Source organism: Syngnathus leptorhynchus, chromosome 2, assembly GCF_054491065.1.
Source record: "Syngnathus leptorhynchus isolate UIUO chromosome 2, UIUO_Slep, whole genome shotgun sequence".
NCBI lineage: Eukaryota > Metazoa > Chordata > Actinopteri > Syngnathiformes > Syngnathidae > Syngnathus > Syngnathus leptorhynchus.
The window spans coordinates 5,439,809-5,453,462 of NC_141196.1; the positions used below are offsets into that span (position 1 = coordinate 5,439,809).

General features: G+C 47.0%; 3 protein-coding genes across 4 annotated transcripts; 1 reads left to right on the forward strand and 2 right to left on the reverse strand.

Annotated features, from left to right (window-relative positions):
- Positions 1-864: 864 nt before the first annotated feature.
- Positions 865-7,349, reverse strand: apold1b (apolipoprotein L domain containing 1b). 2 transcript variants are annotated; one of them, XM_085933961.1, is made up of 20 exons: positions 6,386-7,349; positions 6,226-6,279; positions 5,500-5,671; positions 5,390-5,428; positions 5,264-5,320; positions 5,119-5,190; positions 4,261-4,320; positions 4,112-4,180; positions 3,871-3,933; positions 3,700-3,765; positions 3,530-3,562; positions 3,353-3,406; positions 3,212-3,289; positions 3,086-3,139; positions 2,994-3,014; positions 2,856-2,930; positions 2,751-2,790; positions 2,627-2,672; positions 2,055-2,469; positions 865-1,417 (listed from the first exon to the last, which is right to left on the reverse strand). In XM_085933961.1, the coding sequence occupies exons 3-20, from the start codon at positions 5,668-5,670 to the stop codon at positions 941-943; spliced, it is 1,890 nt and encodes a 629-aa protein (XP_085790087.1). In that variant the 5' UTR covers position 5,671; positions 6,226-6,279; positions 6,386-7,349; the 3' UTR covers positions 865-940. The 2 variants fall into 2 exon arrangements, with proteins under 2 accessions (XP_085790087.1, XP_085790095.1); XM_085933969.1 differs by lacking the exons at positions 6,226-6,279; positions 6,386-7,349 and adding an exon at positions 5,982-6,162.
- Positions 7,350-7,366: 17 nt separating this feature from the next.
- On the reverse strand, positions 7,367-11,115 carry mettl3 (methyltransferase like 3). Its single transcript, XM_085934035.1, has 11 exons — positions 10,266-11,115; positions 9,639-9,838; positions 9,117-9,569; positions 8,794-8,969; positions 8,512-8,725; positions 8,259-8,446; positions 8,091-8,129; positions 7,910-8,018; positions 7,780-7,845; positions 7,600-7,712; positions 7,367-7,506 (listed from the first exon to the last, which is right to left on the reverse strand). The coding sequence occupies exons 1-11, from the start codon at positions 10,378-10,380 to the stop codon at positions 7,380-7,382; spliced, it is 1,800 nt and encodes a 599-aa protein (XP_085790161.1). The 5' UTR covers positions 10,381-11,115; the 3' UTR covers positions 7,367-7,379.
- On the forward strand, positions 10,689-13,313 carry ttc5 (tetratricopeptide repeat domain 5). Its single transcript, XM_085934132.1, has 9 exons — positions 10,689-10,952; positions 11,270-11,402; positions 11,492-11,703; positions 11,769-11,919; positions 12,008-12,099; positions 12,175-12,378; positions 12,547-12,761; positions 12,834-12,978; positions 13,046-13,313. The coding sequence occupies exons 1-9, from the start codon at positions 10,920-10,922 to the stop codon at positions 13,163-13,165; spliced, it is 1,305 nt and encodes a 434-aa protein (XP_085790258.1). The 5' UTR covers positions 10,689-10,919; the 3' UTR covers positions 13,166-13,313.
- The last annotated feature ends 341 nt before the right edge of the window (positions 13,314-13,654 follow it).

Below are 13,654 nucleotides of genomic sequence, written 5' to 3' on the forward strand. Positions count from 1 at the left end.
ACTCCTCCATCTCCTCCCCCTGCCCCCAGTAAGCCAACAAGAGCGCCACAGTCTCGTCGTACGTACGCTCAAACTTTCCATTCTTAGCCCTAGAGGGAGCTAAACTAATGGATAATGAAAAGGAACTTTCAATCATATTAGTAATGGCAGGAGAGGGGAGGGTGTGCAAGGTGCAGCAAGCAATAGATTAAAACTTGTGAAGAGCTCTAAAAAAAAATAAAAAAAAATTAAAAAAAATGGCATGAGGGGAAAAAAAAACAACAACTTTTGGGATATTTTGATTTCTAACATTGCTCATGCTCTTCCAACATACACTTACACTTACTCCAAAAGTATGGTCCACTCGAATGGTCAAACGATGACTTCAAAAATACCTTCAACCAGAATTCAGACTGTCATTGGAAGCTATAGGAAGATCTAAAAGGAGGATCTACTATATATTGATGAAATCTTTCTGTTGGGGTGCCCAAATTTATGCACCTGTCTACTTTTGTTTAAATAATGATTGCCTACTTTCTGTCCATCCTATAAACTTCATTTCACTTCTGAAATATCACTGTTTGTCTGCTATAGGATTTATTTAACTGAAATTGCTGATCCGAATAACAATGATTTACAAAGGAAAACCTTGAAAATGTTTTGGGGTGCCCACACTTTTGCATACTGCTGTATCCGAAAAATATGTGCTCAGACTGAGAACAATTTAGTCAAGAATTGCAAATTAGCATTAACCTCTTTTTTTTTTGTTACCTTCTCAGTAGGCCAGATTTTTCGAGGGTATGGCCAAAACAGGGCCCGGTGACTGAAGTAGCTTCTCCCATAGCAGGCAAGCAGACTGGCTGTAACCAAGACAACAAGGACATGTCAAAAAACTCACCGTTTTATTGAAAGAAAATTAAAAAGACAAAATGCAAAGCTTGGCAGCTGTAGCCAGGTTTGGTCACTCCTCCAGCTCAATAAGTTTCTTTAACTCTGACTTGAAGTCATCATCCTCTTCTTCTTCTTCCTCCACCTGGATGCCGTCCATTGTCTTCTGCAACTCTTCCTTGATGCGGTTAAGTTCCAGGAGCCCATCCTGGAGGTCCTTGCAAACCTCTCGGATCTTGGCGGCAAACTCCGTCTTGGCGCCCTTCCGCAGCTCCACCGAGTCTTTGGCCAAGAAGAAGATGTCGAGCGCAAGGAAGAGTCCGGACATGACCCCGGTGGTGATGCTTATGACTTGGGCGGCTTTGGCAGCGCCGCCCGCCACGCTGAGAATCTGGACGGTGTTGATCAGGCTTTCAGTGTTGATGACCAAAGCCTTGCCGGCCCGGCCGCCCTCCTTCATGACGTGCTTGACGTTCTGGTTCAGATGCTTCTGGGAGATGCTCTGGGCGTACTGCTCAAAGTTCCACTCCTCCAGAGTTTCCATCCCTTCCTGGTGAGAGAGAAAAGCACATGATAGCTGACACTTAATACAAAAAGAAACATTAGATTTGGAATCCCTTTGATGAATTAAAACATTTAAACACCAGACATTTAAGATTTTGAACACAACAATATTTCTTTACATAGTACAGTAAAAGTTGAAGTATTGGAAGACTTCAGATGTTGACTGAAGCCTTCCGGCAGTATAACCCCTCAATTAATTCTTGACATTTCCCCCAACCAAATACTTGGCAAACTTGTACAAGATATATTTTGGAAGCCCTGTTTAGTGATTATAAAATGTAACAAGTAAAACAACAAAGCTGTGGATGAGTTAGAAACCAAAAATTGTGCACTTTTTTTTTTCCACCCGAGTTAGATATGTTCTACGGTGTAAACGGTCTTTGAATGCATCCCTTGTCTCACGCAAACGTGTGTAAATTTCCTGGCACTCCATCATTCCAGCGCCCAGAAGATATGCCCACCGTAGTTCAGGTGTTCAATCGTTCACTAGGGGTAAATTCATTACTTGGCCTTTGGCGCGCCCTTGTGGACATTTAGAAGAACACATACTATACAAAACAAAAAAACATCAACAAAGCGCGTATCGTACTAGAAGATGATGAAAAAAAAGAACCTCGGCTAACCTGCAAGAACTGCAGACACTCCTTAATGTCATTCATCTCCTCCTGGTAGTCCTGGATCATCTTCTCCACCTTCTTGCGGTCCGTCTTGGAATGCACCGTGTCGGTGATGTTGGCAGAGGCGGAAGTGATGCCGCCCGCCGTGGCTACGCCGATACCCACGGCCGTGACGATGAGTGACGTTCCGGCCGTGAAGGGGGCCAAGATGAGTCCGGTGATGGTGGTGATGGAGCCGGCCACGCCGGCCACGCCGCCGCCCACGCTGGCCGAGACAGTCTTCTTGTGGAAGTTGTCGGCGGCGTCGGCCAGCGCCAGCAGCGCCAAGACGCGCTGCTGTAGCGAGCCACCGCGCCGGTTGAACAAGCGCACAAACAGGCGCGCCGCCATGTACACACGGTCCGCCGCTTCTTCCACCACCCTGAGGCCCAAATCGGCATGGTCAGTGCCATTGTAGCACTGAATCGATGAATCAACACATTCTAAATCGAGGTCAATAGCTCTTGACCGAGACAAAAATTGAAGTCTTGCTAGGACAGGAGCAGAATGTTTTACAACGCAATATAAAGTCAACTTACTCTTCAGACTGGTGGTCTTGGGTGGCCTCGTTCCACTCGCCCCAGCCTGAGCCAAATGACAACAATGAACGAACGGTTAGCGCCAGCGAGCTCATCTGCTTTCCCGTCAAACGCGCTTACGTACCGTCAACTGTTCTCCACCATGCCAAGAGTCCGCCTTCATCCTGGGGGGGCATTTCTGCTCTGATTTCTCGCTCGTACAGCATTAAAAAAAAAAAATCTGAAATACCTCCAGCGGGTCGTCGGCGCCGGCTTCTTCCAACGAGGGCAAGTCGGCCATCTCCAACGTTTGCACCTCCACCTCCTAAGTTCAGACGCAGTGCCATGACATGACGGGAACTTCCACTTGAAATTGATCAATCGCTACCTGAGTGCGAGCATCAGAATCCTGCGGCGGCCCACACAAAGCATATCAGAAGCCATACTTGGAAATAATATTATCGTACGGTCCACTCATACCTTGGTTCCGGAGCCAAAGAACGAAGCGGGCAGAATTCTTTTGATTCTGAAGGTCTACCAGACGAAGGGAGCAAACAATGGGTTACAAGCAGTGCCAGGGTGATGTTTGGCGGACGCCAATCAAACCTTCTTTCTTTTCTTTGGCTGCTCGGTGGCACGGCGGTTCAGCTCAGCGTTGCTTGGATGCTCCGCGTCACCACCAGACTGCAGCAAAAAAACAAATGTTTGCCCACGTTGACGCGACAAATTGCGGCGGCGGCGTCTTACGCGTCTCTCTACAGCGGCGTCCGATCTCTCGGAGTCGGGTAACGATGCCACGTCCTGGGGGAACAGAAAACAAACATTTATCACAAGACTATTCATGATGACGGGTCACAAAATTTTCAAACACGCAACACACCTCAACTCAAAATCTGACGGCCGAATACATTTTCGCTCATTTACCTGCTGCACAGAGTCCGTCTCCTCGTGTGCCGTCTGCGTTGCCCAGACAAAAGAAACACACAAACGTCACACGCACACGTTCGCCCCATTAGTTAAACACCTATGCCATTAAATATAAAATAAATCCTTTTTCAGAAAGACGGTCAAATAAATAAATAAATAAATCCCACCTCTGTCGTCTTATCGGGCAGGTTGCTGAGATCTGGTGGACTTTCTTGGCTGGGGGCTGCATCGGGCTGGAGCGGGGATAAAAAATTTTTTTTAAATAAATCAACAATCCGTCATTCAAACAGCAGCAGAGCAAAAGCAAACGTGAGGCTCCTGCAATAATATTCATTTACCTTTGACTGCCATGATTTGAATGGGTTGACCTTCTGCATGACACTTGCAAGCATTCCGGGGTTCTAAAGAATCACAAAAAAAAAAAAAAAAAACGTAACAAAAATTGAAAGAAGGCCACCAACCAAAGTTTATTTGAATAATCAATCTCTGTGGTTGGATTAGGAGGGGAAAAAAAGAACATTTGTGTGGTTCTCAACTTGGCCCCCCTTCACCTTTGATGCAATCCATTGTTTTGTCTACCTGTTTTCCATCCAGTCCATCCGTCTGTGAGGTTTCTGTAGACTCCTCCTGAGAATCCTTGTCAGCCGCCTGATGTGGAGACCACGTTCAGTACTTTTCGGCACCACTTGAGCTCATTTTGACATATTTGTGCTTGGGGGAGGTCACACCTGTGTTGAAGACTTGAAGGGGTTGACTTTCTGAATCATCCCTTTAAGCATTCCCGGATTCTGAGGGATGAGAGGTCGCTTTTTCAAGATTACCATTTGTCATCCGAACACAAGAGGGCAGTGTTGTTGCATTTTCTTGTGCTTCTGCTTCGAACATTCCTGAGACAACATGCTCTTAATTTTTTGGGTCAATGGCGTGACGTCATTGTCACATAAAGCAAATTGTTCATTGATTTACTTTTTTCCACGTTTGAGAAAATTCAAATTGTAGTTGGCTAATTGTAGATGGAAATAGGTTGCTTCAGGTAGCAACGGGTCAACATTTCCATCAAATCACAGTCTTTAAAAAAATGCAAAGTGGCCGTATTAGCCAACTCGTAGACTGAGATCATCCCTAAAATGTAGTGATTCGGGAGTATGAACCACTCCTCACTCACGAGAATGAACAGACAGAATTTCCCAGAAAGAAATCTGTCATTATGATTAAAATCTGCTTAAAATGTTCCTTCAAATTATTTGTAAAATATGTTATTTTTTACATAATTCAGGCCGAAACTTGGCGGGTTCTTAATTATGATTAAAATCTGCTTAAAATGTTCCTTCAAATTATGTTTGTAAAATATGTTATTTTTTTACATAATTCAGGCCGAAACTTGGCGGGTTCTTAAAGTCAAGTCATCAAATGACCTCAAAACGAGACTTTGTGAAAATTCTTGGTGAGGAAGAGCTCATGTACTTAACCCATTAAAGGGAAATATAATTTGTTCTGGAGGATTTTGAAGCAAATTGAGATATTCATTTGATGTTTGTAAAAAAAAACAAGAAAAAAAAAGCATTTTTTCTCAAAATTCTACTGACCTGTGTTGAGTCAGTTCCCATTTCGGTTGAGTCAGCATTGACTGTGGAAGAAGACTGTGAGAGAGGAGGCGCCTGGGAGGGAAGGGGGTGTTTCACCTTTTGAGCCAGAACTGCCAGCACCTCAAAAGCACATATTTTTTCTTACCTGTGATGAACTCTTGAAGGGGTTGACTTTCTGCATCACGCCCATCACCCGAGTCCTCTGCAAACACACGTGTCATTCATGTGTGCCGTTTGTTTGGATTATTCCGCTTCATGTGCGTGCACACACCTTGGACTTTGGGAGACTTGCAGCTTTCTGGTTGTTTCCCTAGAAGTAAGTCAATCCAGTCAAAAGGTGGCACAGTGCCAACATGTCAATGTTTGCATGTCAACATTTACCTGTTGAGCCCCGCCTGCCATCAGCATGGCCTGCTCCTGCGAGTCAAGGTTTGCATCGGAGCCTGCCGGGACGCGACCCAAATCACTTTGGTCCGTCCCGGCCTGTTTGCTGGGCCGCGGCGGAAGCGGCGGGGTCGCCGTTGAGCTTTTTTCTTTCCGAAACATGTTCATGCTGAAACACGATCGTCATAGACAAGACTGACAATAGATTCAATGAATAGACACACTAAGTTTTAATTACTGCTTTCTTTTCAGGGCCAGCCCAGAACAAGTTTGTTAAGTGCTTGAGAAAATGAAAACCACACCAAATTTCAAGGACATTTCTGTCCAATATTTGAAAAGCCTTATTAAATGACTGTCCCTTAAAATAAAAGCAGGAATGTCACTGAAATTTACTAAGTGCCTTCCCACAATGTCAGATTTAAAACTCTTAAGTCTCAATCGTTGAACACGTTTAGAAGAAACAAACATGAGCAACTTACCAAATGCTAGTACAATTTAGTCCGACTGATAGAAAATAACGAATCAATTTGTTCTTTATTCATCTTTAGCCCAAAAGGTTTGCCGGGCAGGGTCGTAGACGGTGAAGTGTGTGTGCTGTTTAAAAATAGCCAGACGTATGTGGAAGGTCCGTCAAAGTGCAAAAACGGAAGTGAAGGCAAAACCCAAGTGATAAGAAAGATAAGCAACAATCTTAGTCAAGCTAAATAAAAGATAAGCGCTTACCTTCCGCCGAGTGTTAAATGTTTAGGGAGAGTTGACCAGAACGCGCTTCCTCTTCTTGTGCGCGGAAGACAAGCAAGAGAGACGAAAAACTAGTTGGTCAGGTCACAAAGTGTCGCGTTTCAAGCAAAGGGTGAACAAATAACAAGGGAGGGATACTCACTTGCCGGCAAAATATGGAGAAAAGTGCCACTTGTGTTCAAAAGAGTGAGGTACGTGCGCACCTGCGCCACCTGTCCCCAATGCGATGGGACGAGTCCAATCCCGAGCTTTCCGTCCGGCTCCAGTCAAGTCAAACAAGATGGCGTGAATCCAGCAAAATCATCTGAAAGCAATGCGCTGGGAAAACTATGACGTGTTTTGACTCTCCTAAAAGCTCACCCCACCAAAAAGTAAAGTTAGATAAACTTGAGGTACGAGTTTAATTCGCTCCCTTCACTCAAAAAAAAAAAAAGCCACTGATTATACAGAACACTGAAATGAATACGATTGACAATCGGGCCGCTAAAAAAGTTTTTGAATGAGAAAATAGCACTACATGACAATATATTTTAAAAAACACATCCAGACTTGAACAGAATGAAAATGCTTTCTAAAGATGTTTTTGAATATTCTCCTTCATTCAGATCTTCATCTTCAGAGATGTTTGGCCTCTGAGCCATGAAGGTTTCATCAGTTGGAGCAATTAAGTCCAAGGCATACAGCGCTCGTATCTCAAGTTTGCAAGTTAAAGCAAAGGAATGTAAACAGTCGGTGTCACAGAGCTACAAAACACATGTGGGGTCAATCCTGAAAATCGCAATGTAGTTGGTGTGATGTGAATGGCAACTGGCAAGTGACCTTTTGTCGACCCCCCCCCATCGCAAAAAAAAAAAAAAGAACAGAAATATGGTGATGAGAGGGCCCCTAAAAAAACAAATAGAACCCCTTCAAAGTTTTGAGTTGCACTTGTTCATTGGAAAGTCTGCCATCTAGCGGTCAAACATTTAATTGTTCAGCCTGTCATTGTACTTCAACGGTGTAAAATTTGGACATAAAATAGCTCAAAATCATTTTTATTTATTATTAAAAGAATAAATCATGGATTGTAGAGGATAAAAAAAAGGGCTAATGGAAGCCCTGCTGAGTGTATGATGTCAACCCCCCCCCCCGCCCAATTAATTATGCTGCGTCTGCATGTTCTTGGGTTTGGAAATGACGCCATCCGGGTAGCGTTCCTTGAAGCGGGCCACCACATCTGGATCCAGGAGGTGAATGCCGTCCAGCTGGTTCCCGAGCGTCACCCTGGGAACGAGCAAAAAAAAATAAACAAATCAAAAATGAGTAGCACAGCGGGGGCACACGGACGAACGGTCGCTTAGGATTAGTGCCGCCTACCAGTTGGGCTGGACGTTGTGCGGTCGACCGAACAACTCGATCTTCCGGGTTCCTGGCGAGAGTCTCTCGATCATTCCGTAGATTTCGTCCGGTTTGTGACTAGTGGAACGGACCTGATTGAAGACAAAGGACGGTTACCGCGCGGTATTCTCAGGCGGGTCCAGAGTGTGGCCGTATTACCTCGGCAACGATGACGTCGCAATCCAAACCTCTGTTGAACCCCTGAGGGTTGCCTTTCACGCCCACCTGGACACAGACACGTTAGAAACACGGAGACGGCGGCCCGGACCCGTGTTCGACGTCAACGCACTAGGCAGTGCTCCTTCCCGTGGTTCAGCCAATGTCCTGTTCTCCCGGTGCGGATGATTCTCTGAAGCTGGTTGGTCTTCACCCAGATGATTTCATCAATACTCTCATAGCTGAACACACGAGGGGTCGGGTCATGTGCGTTGCCAAGTGGCGGAAGACATTGCGGCGGCGGCGCGACTTACCCCCACAGACTCAAACACTCCCGCCCCAACTCCATTGCCCTGGAAGACAAAAAAAAAAATTCTAATTACATTTTGACAGGGGGAAAAAAAAAACACGTAAATGGCCATTGTTCAGTTTGGCTTCCATTTAAGCCAGAAAAAAAAACGCGTGGCGTTCGCTGCGCTTACCTGCCAGTGACCCAAAGAAAGAGGAAGCCGTCGTCCTGCAGGATGGGGATGTTGAGTTTCCTCATCTCGTCATCCGTCAGAGTCCCGTAGGGCAGCTCCATGTGGATGTCCCAGGGTGGGTCTGCCATCACCACAGCAAACTTACCCAGGATGGACACGTCCAAGTAGCGGATGTCGCAGCAGATCCACTGCCGGTCCGAAGAGCGAGGTCAGCTTGGCGGTATGTACTTAATAATACCGCGCTTCACTTCACCTGAGAGGGGAAGAGTTTGCCCACGTTGCTGTCGGCGTCGTCGCCGTGCAGGCCCGCCTCGGCGGCCCCCGGCTGGGTCCCCGCCGGGCTCCCCTCGGCTTCGGGAGGGCTGTCGATCTCGTAGTGGACGTACTTGCAGGTGTCCATGTGGAAACACGTGTTGAGGAAGGAACAGTCGCCCAGGTTCTCGTCTGTATGATTGTTGATGATGCGGCTAGAAACAAACGGAGGCAAGTCAATTCAGAGTTGTCACCCAAGCGACGGACAGACGGACGGACGGACCGGAAGTGGAGCTTGGTGCACGGTTGGGGCGTATCCACCGAGCGGACACACTCCTCCTTGGTGCCGTGGTCGCAAAATTCCTGAACTTGAGCACGGCCACGAGAACGAAACTTCTCCACTATCGATTGTTCCTTGGCTGTGCTGGCATTGAGCAGCTCCAGGATTTCTCGGCTAACCTGCAAAAAAAATCAAAATGCACGTTAGAAGTCACCAGAAATAGCAACAAACTTTGTTACTATCCATTTTTTGTTGTTGATTCCTTTGATTCCTACATGTTTGTACTTAAGTACAGAGTGTGTGTGATGTATCCCGCCTTGTCTGACCTTCTTGCTCTGCTGCTCTTTTGTGGACTGCTGGTTGAGCAGGCTTTCGATTTCCATGTCCATGTGAGACGACTGGCTTTTACTGCTCCTGCCTTTCTTGTCGCCGCCACTCCCCGATGCGCCGACCATGCCCGCCGTCTGCCAAGACGCCACCGGCAAAACGGAGGTGACGGAAGCTGCCGGGGGTCGCGGCGGAGAAGCCGAGCCCTGCAGCGAGGGCGAGAAACCCGGACTTCTCGTGGACTGGGACTGCTCCTCTGCTTTTCTCTTGACACCCGTCCGAGGGGCGCCGGCGCCCGATCCGATCATAGCCCATAATTTGGTATGGTCCACCGCTACGACCACCGTCGTACAAGACGAGGACATAGCCGGCTGCCGGACTTCGATGAGCTCCTGAGCAGAGAACTTGAGCAAAAGACTCTGGATCCATTCGTGAGCGATGGCCGTCTCCGACTGCAAATAAGAGATCTGAAATAAAGGCGACATCCACACAACTGGTTCGTGATGTTCTACTCAACTCACGCCATTCAAGTCTTTTGTGATAGTGAGGGAATCCTTGGGCAGTGAGAGACTCAGATCGGACAAATAGGCCAGCATTCTCTTTTCCAATTCAGGGTCGGGAGGTTTCGGTGTGTCCTCCCGAGTGCCGCATGGCGCCAACGCGGCTGACGGGGCAGGGCTGTCACTCCTGGACGCGGGAACATCTGCGCTTGCACCCACCTCTGACACACAGCACAAGAGAAAGGAAAGAAAGTTAACAATGAATAGAATACGATTTTTGTTTTGAGGCTGAATAAAGGGATCAATGACACTTTTCACTCACATTTCCAGATCTTTACATTTTCTGAACATAATAGGACAAACAACTGTTTCTTTCGTTTTTTATGCTTTTTTTAGTGACAAGTCTTTAGGATTTAAAGAAGAAGATTTGTTTTGTCATAAAGTTAAACGGCATGACTTTCGAAGTTGGTCTCCATTGCAGCTTCAGTAGCTTTTTAGTCATTTGCATCGTACTGGATTTGATTCAATTAAACTTAAAACACACCGAAATATTTGTATTGTTATGATTATTAATGCTTAATTGAATGCAAATCAGAAAAGCCTGAAGATGATAAAAGGAGCGTAGCTGCAGCAACGGAATTATCTTACCAGCGGCAAGTTGTGTTGCTTGTGACGTCGGCTCTTTCCGCCTCCGCTGCAGCCTCTCCCGCAGAGAGTCCAGCTGCTTTTTGTGCGCCTGGATGTTGCTCCATGTGTCCGACATGGCGACCCGAATAAACACTCCAGCGGCAGTTGTAATGTTGGCTTAAAAAGCCATAAAAAAAATAAACCCAGTAATGAACGGAGGGCTACGGAATTTGCGGATAGCCGCGACGTGTGGTGCACACCTGAATATTGTCCGGGTAGCATCATATTAATCCGTAATGTTTTCACAAATTTTCCAATTTCCGAATCAAAAGAATTTACTTCGGCCCCAATAGAAAAATCGTAAAATCTGCTCTACTAACATTTACAATTTCGTAGAACGTGTCCAGACACTAAAGACTTTAAAATCAAATTAATGGATTGAGATGATGTTGCTCGTCGGATCAATTTGGTAAACGGACTTGCCTCATTTCCGTGATAGTCGGAAATCGTTATTCTGAAACCCGTGAAAACATCGGAACAAATCTTTCAATTTTTTTCTTCATCACGGGGAAATGATTCCTTATTATCCTCATCCTAAGTGCAGAGTGTTGCCTTTAATGCTCAAGTCGTGACACTTTTTGACAATCTTAACTCATTTGTGGCACACAGGAGAAGATGGCGGAGGAAAACGAACTCCAAAATATCAAGGTAATTGTTTTTTGTGTTTCCACTGGTGATAACGTACGCGTTGACAATGTGTTTTCTATGCTCACCTTCTACGCAGTCATCTTTGCGCCCTGAACATCTAAACAACGTGTACGTGTGTGTACGTGTATGTGTGTGTATTTGTGTGTGTGTGTGTGTGTGTGTGTGTGTGTGTGTGTGTGTGTGTGCGCGTGTGTGTGTGCGCGTGCGCGCGACAAATATATATTTGATGCCTTTTCTTTCGCTGGGTAACTTGTATGATTATTTGTACTTGCATTTTACAATTAACCGCTTTGACTTTCTTACTTTGATTGTTCCAGGGGCTGGTGGATGAGTTGTACAATTATAGAGATTGTTACTTTGAGACTCACAGTGTAGAGGAGGCGTTCCGGAAACAACAGGACGTCGCACTCGAATTGGAAAAGTTGCTGAAAAAGCTACAGGAGAAAGAAGGTAAGTTAGCAGGTGCGCTCCCGCTGCTGCTTTCCATGTGGGTGACTTGTTGAGCCAAAACTCCTGCATGCCGCACGTCTCCCCCTTAGAACGTTACAAGCACAAAGCGGAGTTCCTGCTGCAGAAGGGCAGGTGCCTCAACGTAGCTCCAGATTTCAGCGCCGCCGCAGAGGATTGCCTTTCCCGTGCTGTCAAGCTGGAGCCTGGCCTGGTGGAGGGCTGGAACATTCTGGGAGAGCAGTACTGGAAAAAAGGAGACCTGATGGCCGCCAAGAACTGCTTCACGGGAGCCTTGCAACAGGTACACGATGACCAGACGTGAGGGGGAGGCGCGTCTTTGCTCACCATTGTGCGCTTGCTTTTTAGAGCAAGAACAAGGTATCTTTGCGCAACATGTCCATGGTTCTGAGGCAGCTCCCGGCGGCGGACGGCGACGCGCACAGCAAGCAGGTTATGGAGAGCGTGGATATGGCCCGCCAAGCTGTCCAACTGGACGTCTCCGACGGGACATCCTGGTGTGAGTGTGCCGAGCGGCCAACGGTCGAGACGGTTTTCCTATCTGATATCTTTCCCCTCTCTTATCTGCTCCGTACTTGTCTTTGCAGATATTTTGGGCAACGCCTATGTCTCTCTGTTCTTCTCTTGTGGACAAAGGCCGCAGTTGTCCACCCAGGCTCTAAGTGCCTATGCGCAGGCTGTTAGTACACAACCACACATACAAATGAATCAACACAATGAATCAATGCTCAAGTGGTCACCCCTGCCTCGCCAGGAACGAGTGGATCGAGCCGCCGCTTGTTACCCAGAGCTGCACTTTAACCGAGCCACCCTGTTCCAGTACGAAGAAATGTTTGGGTCGGCGCTTGGGGGCTACAGCCGGGCGGCCGCTTTGGACCCCGGCTGGCCGGAGCCTGCGGAGAAGGAAAAGCAGCTGATGGAGTACCTCCACAACGTCACGGAACTCTGCCAGACAAAGGTGGCCGTGCTCTTCTTGTATCTCAACTTGTGATATTACACTTTTGAAAATGGAGGAGAAAGGAAAAATAGAATTGCGCATTTTGCCCTACAATAGCGGAAGGTAAAAGCTGCAAGAGGTTTGACAATGGGGGGTTGAAGGGAGCATCTGTCGGACACTGTCCTGCAGGGAAAGGTGAAGGCGCGCCGTTTACGGAGCATGATGTCCAACCTGAGCACGTCGTCTCTGGGCCCGTGTTCCTCCCCTGAGTTCCGCTCATGGACGGGCCGCGTGGGAAGCCTGGAGCCACGGCAGTCATCCTCACTGACGCACGGCCTCAACGGCGGCGTGGCCGCCATGGGCAAGGTGGTCTTCAGTCTGGCGTCCCGGGCTCGCATGGCCTTGTAAGTTACGGCCAGTCTCTTCTCTCCTTCTTGTGTCCATACTGGACGCGCCACCTTTTCTTTGCTCTCCAGTACGTTCGGCATGATCGATAGCGAGGAGACTTGCGTGGTGGTGATGGTGTACAACACGGCCGACAGCTGGGGGGTCCTCATCGGTGACACGGTGGTGGTTCCCGAGCCGCAGGTCAAACGACACAGTATCACGCACAAAGACACGGTGAGTCAAACGGCTCCGTCGCGGAATGGTCTCGCCCCTGCTGACATTTTCTTCTCCCCCCCCCCAGTCGTTTGACTTCAAGAGCATCCGCGTGGACTCGCCTTTGTTCCTCGTCGTCAACGGCAAGACTCAAAATGCCCAGAGTCTCATCGTCACTTCCGTCAGTTACAAGCCTCAAAGTGAATGAGGACCAAAAGACACAATCCGCTTTTCATCTTTTGTACATAATGCCCAGCCATCGTGCTACTTTTTTTTTTATTATTTATTTGAGCGTATCTTTTTGTCAAGCCATCGACTGGTTGCAAAATAAAGTTGAATGCGCCATGCTGCTAGAAGTGGTTGAACTGTTTGAAGTTTTACTGGATCAAATCCGGTTTTGAGGTATTACATAATAAACATTGAGTTTTCCTTTGAAAACTGTCAAAGGTTATCTGGTTTTTGTTGGAGATTGAAGATAAAATCTTGAATTGGCTGACTTAATTGCAACACAACTACAAGTCGAAAGCAAAGACATCTCTTCACGTCATTGTCCATATTTACATTTTGCACTTCAAGGCAAAACTGTAAACAGGTGTTTTACGTAGCACAGGGGTGTCAAACTCATTTTTTGGGGCGGGCCGCATTGTAAGTCATAGCTTCTTTCGGAGGGCCATTATAACTGTCAACCCAAATAAAA